The sequence below is a fragment of the Anarhichas minor genome, unplaced genomic scaffold (assembly GCF_050575085.1).
Source record: "Anarhichas minor isolate MPS153535 unplaced genomic scaffold, ASM5057508v1 ptg000011l, whole genome shotgun sequence".
NCBI classification, from domain to species: domain Eukaryota; kingdom Metazoa; phylum Chordata; class Actinopteri; order Perciformes; family Anarhichadidae; genus Anarhichas; species Anarhichas minor.
This window is the reverse complement of record NW_027466457.1, coordinates 11,651,267-11,664,968: the sequence shown is the minus strand read 5'-3', so window position 1 is coordinate 11,664,968 and position 13,702 is coordinate 11,651,267. Positions and strand designations below refer to the sequence as shown.

Below are 13,702 nucleotides of genomic sequence, written 5' to 3'. Positions count from 1 at the left end.
GGGCGATAAGATCTTGTTATAATTGTAAATCTTTCTGCCACACTGCAGGATAAGATACTTGTGAAAAAAATGAGGGCTTGATTTTAAATTATAATCATACGCACCTGCATATCAGTTCAGGTTGGTGCTTTTAAATTGTGTTCCAATATGTACCACTGTCCATTTGTTTTTCTAATATGTGCATACATGTGAGCCTCTGTGACTTAATAATGCCCGTCTGACGGGGATCGTTTTCCTGGCCACCGTGCATGCATAATATTTAGTCACTCTACTGTCTGTTAAAACCTAAGGCCATGTGGGTGGTCATCCCGCTGATTGCTTGAACTGGCTGCTCCCTGACCACCCCTTGTATGAAACTTAATACTATGAGCCCTGCTGCAATAACACAGCACCACAGAGCCCCTAAACAATGACCTGCCAATCAAATCAGACACTATTTTGGCTGGCAAAGATGTCAGCACAAAGAGAAAATGCACTGACCTATACATTTAGTAATACTTTTGCAACAGTACTATGAAAAACAACTTTTTAAATATGTATCAACCAAAGGCCTCCATCAGGGTTATCATGTGGATGGGGCAGCCAGATGGACAGATTCCTTTTGCTGCTCTCTGAATTTCTCAGTTTGCCCATTTTCATTAATTAATTATGTTTACAGCTTTGCGCTTGAGTTGCCTGGCCTGGGATTCCTATAACCCTCATTCATCCCCATGAATTGCTCATTTTCTGTCCCTGAGTTAAAGACAAAGAGAGGAGAATAAAGAGGCAGAAGTGAAGACAGACAGGCAGAAATGGTTCAGTAAATCTATATAACATAGCCTGATAATAAGACTGAATTACCATTTGGTTTTACTTTATTCATCTAAATTTGAATCACGTGTGCAGACATTCTGAGATCTGGAACCAAGATGACTATAACAACTCGACCAGCCAGCCATAGCCTTATTGTTTGTGTAGGAGAGTAACAGACTGTGTTTCAAGTCCCTGATGCTGTTTCTGTAATATAAGACTGTATAATCGGTTCTGACTGAAAGGTGTCAATTTTGCGAACAGATGAGGTTTTATCTACAGTTCTTTGTATTCTGGACTATGCACAGTTTACTCACAAAGAAGGTGGGAACTTTTGATAGTTGCATCCTGTATACAAAGCTTCTGCTGTTATAATTGGGGGGATATTATTATTGTGGATATAAGTATTCTATCAAATCTATAAGCAGACAGTAAGATCAAAACATCACCAATTCATCGAGTTCAGTAATTTTGACATATGGGTAACATTTGAAAGTCAAAGGAACGCATGAATTTGGGGAATTTGATGGGATTAGTCACAATAATTCCATAAATTGGGTCACCCAGATTTTGGGAAATTTTTGTATGTGTATCAGAAACTGGCAACTACGTGTTTACTGAAAACAGCCGCCTGTTTGCGCAGTGATAATCTCGTCAAGCCAGACTAGGATGAAGCTCATTCAGAGAGCTGCTTGGGAATTATAATAACAGATTAAAAAAAATGTGATTAGATTGCTTCACCTGTGTCTCCCACTACAAGCCAGGTGCACGTATACAGGCACACAAAGTCACTTACATCTAGATTCACCTTCACAAAGCTTTTGAAGAAGACCTGGTCAGAAAAGACGATATTGAAGAGATCCATGTGATATGCTTGTGTGTACTGTATGAATGCTTGTGTGCCTCCGGTCCAGTCTGGCCAGCTTTAGTTTGGCAGCTGCCCTGAAGGCCAAATATCCTAAAGGACTTATGTCCCCTCTGCCATCCAAAACAAGCAGCCTGTGATTCACAGATGTCAGCTAACCCTGAACTTTCTAAGTATAGCTACTATCACTACTATATGCCACAATGACACCATTCATTGGGCTCCACCCCCTCATATATATATATATACACACACACACACAGAAGATAAGGTACTATCTTATCTCACAATTTATATTGAACCAAATGCATGAATTACTATTAGACATGCTTACACGCACACCCCAACACAGCCAGGTGTACAAATAGACAGGGTTTGACAAATCAAGAGAAAAGTCTAACAGTAGTTTTGTGTGCAGAAGTGTTTAATTTCTCTCTACATCTTTATGAGGCCGATTACTGCTGGCCTCTTGAGTAATGAAACAGAAAGAAAAGGTGGAGGGTGGAGAGAGAGATAGAGAAAGAGGGAAACCGAGAGTTAGAGATAATGAGAGAGAGTATTTGGCTCTTCTTGGGTGAAAATAAATGAATAACCACGACAGTAGGACTTCAAAGGGCACTGGCCAGAAGTTTACAGAAACACAGTGTCCACTCCGTCCACTGTTTGCCCCCGGGACCCAGGAGGTGGTACGTGTGTGTGTGTGTGTGTCTGTACAGTTTTTGTGTAAACTGTGTGTGAGTGCACATTAGCTACATGTATATTTATAACCAGTGTTCTGGCAAGAGACAGATGATGCAAGCTCTTTGTAGAGTTTCCAGCAGCAGCCAAAATTGTCTCTACCTGTTGTAAGCCCTGGATTTATTGCATCACTTAGCAGCCTTAATAGCCTAATAAGCCACAAAAAAAGGTCAATTTACCAGCAAGTACAGTCTGGAGGAGCCAAATGATTCTGCATAACAAGTGTCACCACTATAGGTTAAAAACAGTGACTCCTGAGCATTCCCACACTATTAATGTACAATATGTGCAAGTTACTTACTGTAAGGGGTTTTGGATGAATGCAATACAAGCTGCCAGGTGTTGTGTGATGTTATTTGCAATAACTGAAAGGGATTAGTCTTTTTAAGCTTTGTAATATCTTTGGGCTGAGGTGTAAGATGGCGGGTGGAGTCCCTCTCAGCCACGATCTTCTGTGTCCATCATGTGGATAGAGAAGGGTACTGCAGTGCAGTTATAATAGTATAAGCCAACTGTCACTCTTTGGTTCAGTTTCTCTTAAAAAAAAAAAAAGGTATAGAAATTTCATTAATATAAGAAAACTTACACAAGAAAATTCAAGGATGTCAAGGAAGCATCACTACATCCCTTCTGTCAATATAGGAGTAATACAACCTTCAACAACCGATATATGTGCAATTATGTGGGCTGCGATTATTATTTTAATCGACTTAATAATAATAATAATAATAATAATAATAATAGCTTTGGTGGCTGTAAAGGTAGAATTAGTATTAGTATAGGTTTTTTTCTGATTTTCATTATTATTATCATTATTATCGTGGTTATTATTATCACCAGTGCTTGTGGCCTGTATTCACTGTTCTTGTCTTCATCTTGTTCCGTTTGTGATTTGTCTTTTGTCCTGCAATAAATATACACATACATATAATATATATATACATACAATAATAATTATAATAATCTATTTAATAATTGTTTCTTTTAGAAGATGGGAAAAAGGAGAGGTTCCCACAGCCCATCTGACAATATAAAATGCTTGTTTTTCCCTTTTAAATGGTCCAAAACCTAAATAAAACAATTTACAGGGAAATTAAATACAAAAAAGGTAGAAAATCCTTATATTTGAGAAGATGAAACTGGTGAATGTTGGGCTTTTTAGCTTGACAACAAATGCTAAAAATGGCCCATTTTCTGCCAATGAACTGAATTTATTGTTTAATGACGGTCATCAGGCATGTGTTTCTAAAGGCCCTACACACCAATGCATACTGATTATCAGTCTTTATTAAAACAAGGACCATGCACAAAAAAACATTAATCTCAAACATATATTAAGTATAATGATTTAAGTCAGATCTATATATTCGCTAATTTCCATCTGCAGTCCCTGGGCAGGCAGACAAGGAGCAATGAACAGACATTAAATACAATCATTTACATGCAACACAATTCCATGTTCAGGGATTTAAGAGGACGATTCTGGAGGTTGTAAGAGTTTTACGTTTGGGATATCAGCACAATGACAGTACTCACCATCCAGAAGAGTGTTCCGGTGGCGAACTCTGCATATTGCTCTATAGTAGACAGGACACTGAAGATTAGACACACCAGGACCATGATGAAGCTGCAGGGAGAGAAAACAATTCTTCAGGAAGTTATCAGCACATACTACTCACTGTTTGAGTCGCAAAAGAAAACAAAAACCGCATGCCTCCCCCAACCAGTCATGCAGTTTACGTCGATGTGATTAAACCATCGTTCTTTTTCTCATCAATCTGCTTGTATTAAGAGCTGACAGGATGTTTCCACGTTTATGTTTGAACATCTGGCACCAGCACAACTAAATGAAGGTAGAGGAAGCAGAGGTGGATAGAGGGAATTAAAGGGATTAAATTGAGAGTGAAGGCAAAGAGAAAAGGAGTGTGAGAGGAAGGATGGGGTGCAACTATTATCAATTCATCTGCAGATTACTTCTCGATTTATTGATTTGTCTTTTTTTAATAAAATGCCAGGGGAAAAAAGAAAATTGCCCCCTATAACTTCCAAGAGTCCTGGGTGACATTAAATTAGCTTGTTTCTTCCAACCAACGGACGTAAAGATACTCTGTTTACTATCACAGATGTAAAGAAAAGGAGCAAATTCTTACATTGGAGAAGCCAAAAACAGAGAATGTCATTAATTGATTACGTAAACAGGTGCAGTTTAATAATCTACCAACTGTTTTAACTATTTGTTTCAGCTCTAGAGGAAATAATTAGGACTATAGCAGAGGGGAAAGAGAGGAAAGGAATAAAGTGAATATCTTTTTCGAACTTAGTTAGAAACAGTATTTTCTTCTTGAACCACTGCACTGTTCATTTACTAGTTAATTCTAAAATGTTAAAGAGGCTCATGCAGGGCTTTGCTTGGTCTCTCCAGACTCTGCAGGATTAAGAGCAGAGTCCGTTGTGTGCATCATCTCATTAATAATCCTTAGAACACATCTTTTAAGTGCTTTTACATGACATACTACAGTATGCGAGTGTTTGCATGCACCATCATCAGCATCATGACCAAGCTCACTTTAAAAACACACAGCAGTGGATGCATTATGATGCTGGGTACAGGGATTACAGGCCATAGGCTGGAAGAGTTACGTAAGTGTCTGTTGTTTATCATTAGTCATGTAACCTATAAAATAATGCAGAAATGTAAGTACTCCCACGCTAAAGAAAGACTTTCAAATGTTGCATTCGCAGAGGCTTGCCATCCTAGATGAGATTTTTTGAATCGAATATGTCCAAAAGAGAAGCACGTTAGACATCCATGTGAGCCGCACCTGTTTATTGGACACCCGTGTGACCTAAGTTTATTTAAAGACGGAGGTAAAGTTTGCTTTACTTAAAAGATCGTGCTCATTTCTGGTCTCTCCGGTAGTAGAATGAGCGTAAGACAAAGTGAGGGGATGGAGGGTAACACTCCTGAAGGAGGATTCCCCTTGCACACAGACTGACACATGGGCCAGATGGGACAGTGAGGATTACCGCTTACGACCAAACACACACACACACACACACACACTTCTCTCCCACCCTCACTTTGATTCACAAATGCAAGCAAAAATGCATTAGAGCATAATGTTCTGAGAGTATTCCTGGACCTATAAGAAGGCCAATCATCAACAAGAGGGTGAGCCGAGATGACGTCATCACCTCTGATTTAGTACAAGTGTCACGTACTTTCGTTTTGACTGAGGTGACCAAGGTGATACTCAACCCAGGGTGGCAATGAGGATGCTATAGTTTGGTTTGGATCTTCTATTTGCTCCACAAAAAGAAGACAGAATGTCCAACACTGAGATCAGTCACATGATGGAATGCTGCAGTGGCAGCTGGGGAAAGTGAGATTTCATGGCTGGACAAGGCTTTGGTGCAGCGTCCTCGACATATGGGACTGGAAGATTTGAGGTGTGCATGACAACTAAGAACTTACAGCCAATCCATCCCTCTGTAGGCCGTACAGTTCCACTAAAAGCCAATGATTCAACACCCTGGACACCATGTAAAGTCAAATAGGAAGAGGATAGGTTGTGCAAATGAGGAATGAGCCAGTTGTATTAAAGCAGTCATTAAGACAAGGCTGTAAAAGCAGTCATATTGCTCAATTTCAGAGATATAAAGGATAATATTGCACAGGAACTTGCGGACATTGATGAATATCACTGGTATCGCTGCATAAAACATCAAAGACCAGCTCTCTGCATTTAGCACTTTGCTGATCTTCATCACTTGCTGCTGCAACTGCCTCGTCAAGATAACCTCCTCCTATTGGTTGAAACTTCATTAGAATTAGTCACATGACAAAGATTTAATGTTTACAGGCAGGTGAAAACGAGGGCAGGCAAAGTAAACTCAAACCCCATTTCCTATGAGATCATCTTATTAGGAGCATAAATTCGATGTCATAGTCATGTAGGCCATTGAGAAGGTCATGTAATCTGTGTGTTTTCCCTCAGCGCATGAGACTATAATATTTGTCCTGTTTTTGAAAGCACAACAGTGAAATGCAATACCCATGAGACTCCACATACAATGTGTCATAGAAGACCACTGACAGAAAGCTGTACTAGATTAGATTATAGTCTGTAGTAATGACTAATTGGATAGGACTATCGTGTTTGTTTGTTTTGGGTACAGTGAGCAGCATTTTACTTGCAGTGTTTCGTAATAGCAGACCAGTCTGCAACATTATGCACTGTTCTACTAAAGCTAGGAGGTTAGAGCATAAACATGCAAACAAAATGTTGCATATTTAAAGTTGTCATTTCTTCAAGTTTACCAACAGTTTCTCTGGAGACATTAAATGTTTCAAGGCTGTGCATTAAGTCAGGCTGTGTACTGTAGCTAGACGAAGCATTTCCCTAAATGTCATATCCTGAAGCTTTCTGCATTGACACCATGGGGAGGTGTTTGCTGCGGACAGGACTGGGTCACTCACAACCATTAGCCAACCTTATTTAGCCAGGCCAAAACCCCTGGGATCTGATTAAAACAAAACAGCTGGGGCTTTAGCGAGTGTTATTGACTGCAGATCTGTCCAGCTTGACTAAAATAAGTAAGGCGTAGAGCCATACCAAACCCTCTACTCAATCAGCTGGGAAACTATGGCAATATAAGCTTATAAGAGAACATCAACTATAAACAGACAGCGGGGACAATGCCATCTCAAAAGTGGGGGTGACAAGAATGTGAAAGGTTCACACTTGCAGATTTGTGCATTGCGCATTCATAAATTGAGTATGCAAACTCACACATGTAGCCAATCAGAAGTAGCACTGCAATGCTAATTGTACACATTTAGCTGTTGGGCCAAAGAGGCTGGTTGCGTTTGATTACAAGTCATCAATACAGATGGTGCTACGCTATTCCAATCCAAATGATGTCTTAACCTTAATCTCATTCAATCCAGCAGTGGATAACAGGTTGTGCCGTCATAAATCGGACCGTCTGATAAAACACCAGTTTACACTTGCAAACTATCTCAACCTCATCTTAAGTCATTAGAACTCCAGCTTGAAGATCCTACATCTACTCGCCTTTGCACAATTCACTCATTTCTCAGCCACACAAATAAAGGTCAAATAAAGAAGTACATTGTAAAATGTTGTTTTACAATTAGGTGGTCTGTTTAAGCGGATAGTGCTATGCCTATGCCGCTGCAATGCTGCTCAGTTAGCAGATGATACCACTATATGCTGCTCCTATAAAAACAAAAATGTGCCCAATCTCTGGCCCAGCAACCAGCTGTAAACAATGAGTCAAATACAAGTATAAACGTTGTACTGTCTGCATACTTGTGCTCCCATAATAAATCTGCCCAATGCGAGTTGGCAGACTTCCAGAATTCCCATAATGTTTACGCATTTGTTTTGGGACTAAACACCTCTGCATTCTGTGTCTGCTTCTGAGATTGCTTCTTAAAAAAAGTGCTTGTGACTTAAACAAGCACAAAGGTCAAGCCAAGGGCACGCACATTGCCCTGTCCATCACTGCTAGCAAGCACGGTCAGAGACAGAGACGGAGCTGCCCTCCACAGCCCTCTTTACTGGCCCCCCCTCCCCATCCCATCCATGGAAGAGCTTAGGATGGATTACACCGCATCCGCCACCAGTCACAAACATGGATATTCCATCCTGGTTTAGCTATCATCTTGTCCACCAAATACTTGGGGGAAAAAAGAGGTAAATCAACTTACAGGTTGCAGGGCAAAGTTAATGAAAAGAGAAACAGTTAGGAGGGGTATCACACTATAGAAGCAGTGTCATTCACAACTAGCAACTTCGCTAAATGCATGTCGGATACAGCATCAACTTGAATTCAGTTGTACAGTTACACACCATTGGAAGTATACAAGATACGTTACAATCAACCAAGCAGAGTTTAAATATCTGTACCAACTGCAAACGGCACAAAGGACGGCCAAGACAATGAGAGGTGCAAAAATAATATCCATAACTTAAATCTTCTTGGAGGTTGATAACTGACGAGTATGTAAAGGTTTAGAGCCGACACGAACACCTTTATTGACAAGACTAATTGGAATTAGCAAAATATTCCTTTAACTCACGGTTTAAATTTAAGCCAAAATTGTATATTATGCATTCTGTTCATCTTATGATAGAATTTACTTTGTAATGCAATGGATCATGTCAGTATTTTAATAGCAATCTTTTATTCTTTAATTCAGGAGCAGCAGTCCCCTTTATAGGCTGCTTACAAGTTGAAGTGCAACAGATTAATATCTGCATGTGCATTGGTTGTTGAAATATTTCATGTATATTAAAAGGAGAAATGACTAAATAAAAATGCTATTATGATAACAGTTATCTTTTTAGTTTCTTTTAATATTGCACAATATTGACTTTTTAAATTGTTAAACCTGTTGGACAAATTCCTGAAGCAAAAAGGGTCAAAAGACAATGGACTTCGCATTATGAAATATGCCCCAGCGTACATCATTTACTGAGAAATGGACGTGACCCATACAGTTCTCTTCATTCAGTCAGTAATCTCTTGTAAGCAGATATCCAACACGAGGTTTCCTTTCTGCCCTTTCCACATAGATGGAGGGGATTCACTGTCGCCATTTCAATAATCTGTCCAGATATGAAAACACACAACAGAACCAAGTACTCCAGACAACATCTGGCCAGCTGCATTTTCACCAGGATAAACGGGTGCAATTCTTCCTCCACTGCAAACTGGTCGTGGTGTAATGACGCCACAGTAGAAATTCCCCTTCATGAGACGATCACATTTTGATTACAGCCACTGCAAATGAAAATATTGAGGTCGTTTTTTTAATAGTCAGTAAGATAATCTCTCTTTCTTCTACTGTTTTAGCTCTTGATTTTGTCTCAAAAGAATTTACGTGTCTACTTAAATGAAGATGTATGGTTGTAATCTGCTTCCAGTTTGAGCAAGAAGGGCAATCATGTGGACATGCATGTTCATTCCTTTTGGTTATGTAAAAGAATCCAGAGGGAGTGGCCCAAACGTGAAGGAGATCACAGCCCCAGGTTGTCTCTGTGCTGGTGAGACTGCATGCCATTGCATAAGAGTCTTTTCGGGCACTCTTATCATATGCTGTCCCGAGCCCAAGGGATTTCTACCCACTCTGACTAAACTCTGTCGTCAGAGTGACATGTGCGTGTACGTTTGTGTGTCTGTCGGTTAGACAAACGTGACATTTCATATATAATACATTAATTTGTTAAAACATGTATTAATAATTGATTGTTTTCCAACATCAAGAGGAGACCGAATGACCCCGAAATAAAGTCCGTAACTGTATATGCTTAAGTTCATCAAATAAATCATTTATATTTGAATTAGTTTTATGCTATGAATTCTTCATTAAATAACGATGATGTATGTAAAGCACTAATCTAAAAAGAAAGTTAACAAAATAGGAAGATAACCACATTTCTCTCAATGTGCCGAAGTTAATATAAATCCACATGAAAACTTTTTATCTGTTTGGGTTTCAAATGGGTTTTTCCAAATGAGTATTGCAAAAGAAATAAAACCCTCTTTTCAAACAAAACAAAACAAATCGGTCAAATGCATGAGGACTCACTGAAAGGGTGTTTGTGTACACATTCGATGCACATATGCGTACATTGTGCAAGTATTAATTTGTGACAACTGTCTCCACCGTTGATGTGTGTGTGTTCTCCCATTACGCTACCCGTTGATTGGACAGATGTTCCGACACAGCCAGATGCAGTGTTGACGAGTGCATTTTCAGATTTATAAGCACAATAACGGCAGCAGTGAATTGAGCGTTGACCTGTGCGTGCATGGTTCGTCAGTGTGTCATCCTAATGTAGAGCAGGCCTATTAGGCCTATCACGAGTGCTGCATGCGGCCTTTTAGGAGGAGTCTCTTTTTCCCTGCCAATCTCTAAAGAGGCCAGGAGAATAGATGGCCACCAGCGATAACCATCGACAAGTAAGAGTTACTTAAAGGAGTGTCGGCGAGGATCAGTCAGAGGGGTTTAATATTAAATGAAGCACAGGCTCAGGTTCTCTCTCCTCTGTGAGGGGAGAACATTAGAGCCTCAATTACTGCTGGGACGAGTTATCAGCAAGGCAGGGCACACAAAACACATTTACAAACAGGACAACAGAGGATCCCCGCTCTGTTTCCACTCGTCTTTGACTGACAAAGGTACTATCTTAATGAGACTGACTAACTCTACTTCTCTTCAAGCACAATTTCACGTGGACAAAGCTGAAAAGTGGTCGGTGTAGCTGCCATGTTTAACGACTACACATTAGGCCTGGATTATGTTTAAAGGATGAGGTAATTTGAAGGAAGCTGAGCTGAAGCGCTGTAGAGGGAGATGAATACGTTTGGATAATGGATTATTTGGGAGGAGCGGGACCTTTAGGAGGTGCAGGCATTGAGATTGTTGCAAGACGTTGCACAGAACGCAAAACACTCCTGGTTAGTCTCGGCCAGAGCTGCTGAGTCATGACCCAAAAGTGAGATGCTTTGAAGGTTTAAATTGAAATATATATCTATATAGATGACCTTCTATAAACTTAAACATTAGGTTTTAACATTTACCTTTACTGTTCGTAACAATAGGCAACTACAGTGGAAAAAAAAACCACATGGAAACTTACTACTCAGGTGTAATGGCTACTGTGATGTCATTTATGTGACAAAATGATCTTTATACAGTATGTTGTAATATTCTTAGAGTTTGTACACAAAAGGATTTTACTTCCAAATTAACCCTACCATTTCCTGAAAAACTTTCTTTGGATTTATTTGACTCACTGTTCAGCGGAATGTAAAAGAGTTCAGTAGACGCCCGTCACTTGAACTTCTATTATTATCATTCATATTTTCATCTAATCTGGTCTAAATCCATGGGCTCAGGGCTTACTGTGATATCTGGGACCACATTGAGGGATACTTCAGAGAGATAACAGATGACTCTTTAGTCACATGTTAGGAGGGCATTCTTGGCCATGAAAGAGTTATATTTTCACTTTTGCAAAAAGGGAAGCTAACTCAAATGTATCTCACCATCATTATAGTATTCATCACAAACACTCACTTCTTGATTTGGGTAAATTATTTTGATTAAATTAATGTGAAAATGTGCAAAACATATTTGAGTAAAAAGACATACATGAAGCCAGATTTAAAAATATTTACTTTTGTTTTTCAATATATTACTTAGATATTAAGCACTTATTGGCCATGAAAACATATGGAAGTAGGATACAATTCATTAAAAGTTTTACTATATTTTTTATTTCCACTAGTTTTTTAATTAAATGAAATATGGGGTCAAAGTTAACTTTGTCTACCGGTGATAAAATACAGTTTATCTATCAAATTGAATGTGTGTGACATTCTGCAGCACGTTTTTTTTTTCCAGTCATCCCGCCATGCTAAAACAATCCAACTTCATCACACTCCGAGAACATCAATGCTAACAAAGGAGAGGAGAGCGTACCGACGTGGCAGTTAATAAAAAGATGCAAGCAGTGTTTTAGCTGCAGGTCAGTGTGGGTTTCTGGCAGGTCAGGTTAGCAGCATCAAGAAGGACGTTCCATGATTCATGGATGTGGTTGCTGATATGTTGACTGTGAGGAAGAGCAAAATAGACTGAGCTTATCAGTGCCAAAAGTGTGGTTGACCAGATCACACTGACCTGCTCCTGTTGGGCCATCTTAAAACAACCGCAGACAGCCAGCAGGCCTCTTCGTTTGTTACTGGGAACCAGAACCAAATACTGGAAGGAGCCGCACTAGATGCAATTAACGAGAGAGGGGCTGGAGCTAACGGAGAGACACCACACAGACCTGTGTTTGAAGTTAGACACTCAATGAGACTGTTAACCGAACAGCTTTTAGCACGTCCATCAAAGTCTTAACATGTTGAGGAATAAAGCCTTATGATTGTTAGGGTTCTCATGAAGGCTTTTGCTCCTAATAATGTTTATTTACTCTGATTCAGCATTTTGAGCCTCACACATGCTCGTCAGCGTTTATGGTTCTCTGTAACTATGTCTACTCATTCAACACTGCTGCCAAACTGACCCGCAGTCTGTTGCTGTAATCAGTACACACAGAACCAGACAGGTACTCACACGAGGAAGTGGTAGAGGAAGCATCTCATTCCAGCAGGCCTCTCTAGGAAGTTGTAAACATCCCCCTGCATGCTAGTCTTGGTGTACGGGCTCTGGAATTGCTTTTGATGATGACGCATCCAGCTCGAACGAGGGAGAGTCAGAGGGACAGAGGTGATGGAGGGCTCGCCGAGTATGGACGGAAGCACTGGGATATTTGTGTCCGCTGGTGGATAGCAGGGAATGCCTGATCCATTATTCCCCGCCGTGGGGTCCAGCTCCAGTGAAACGGGAGAGTAGCAGCTTCTGTCAGCAGCAGGAGCCAGTAGGGTAGAACTGGAGGATGTAGTGCCGGTGGAGGTCGCGGGGTCAGCGTCCATCTCCTGGTCTAGGCTGAGGTTGAGGCTCGTGCCGCCATATCCATTGGGTCTGCAACTTATGAAGGAGCTCCCCATCCTGCTGCCATAGTTGCGTTGCACGTGGCACGTCATTTGAAAGGACTGTGCACGTCTTTCCTCCATGGTCCGGTTCAGAGACAGGCCAGGGACGTCCCTGAGGTCAACCAAGAGTCAGGTAGAAGGGTGGAGTCCGGCCGGATGAGACACTAGGCATGGCTAGCTACCCGCTGCAGACAGGAGCCCTCTCTGCTGCACTGCATGTGTGTCCACACCTGCAGGGGAAGAGGTGACATGAGTCATGGAGATAGTATGACTGAAAGTAAGCCCTGCCCTCCACGGCAAGGGCCTTGTTAATTAAGATTATTAACACAGCACACTGTATTTCCAAATAACTCTGAATTTAATGTTCTTGAACAGTTTGAAGCTACTAAATAAACATCTGCTATTGTAACATATGGCATCCCAGCATAGAAGAAAAATACTGTTACTCCAGATTATCATCAGATTATAATCTGGTAAATGCTAAAGGTGGTTCCCCTCAGCATGTTACTTCTGAACTGTCGCCATACGTGGATCAGAGACGACCCGTTTGTGATTTTAGGGCACTGATGCCGATTAGAGTTTTCCGTCGTGTAACGGTCCGGTGTAAGAAGTCGTAGAAACATTTCTATGAACTTTTGAAAATTGTTGTACAAGTAGGCTATTACACTGTGATTTACGACCGGTGACAATAATACAAGCACAAAATACATCCAAAATATAATCATACACAAGTTA

General features: G+C 40.4%; 1 protein-coding gene across 1 annotated transcript in view; it reads right to left on the bottom strand.

Moving 5' to 3' along the window:
• kcnq1.2 (potassium voltage-gated channel, KQT-like subfamily, member 1.2) overlaps positions 1 to 13,018 on the bottom strand; it is a 148,503-nt gene extending 135,485 nt beyond the window's left edge. The window contains exons 1-2 of the mRNA XM_076089444.1: positions 12,549 to 13,018; positions 3,929 to 4,019 (exon numbers count right to left, since the gene is read on the bottom strand). Of these exons, the coding sequence (XP_075945559.1) occupies positions 3,929 to 4,019; positions 12,549 to 13,018 (561 nt within the window). The remainder of the gene's footprint in view (positions 1 to 3,928; positions 4,020 to 12,548) is intronic.
• Between the last annotated feature and the right edge of the window lie 684 nt (positions 13,019 to 13,702).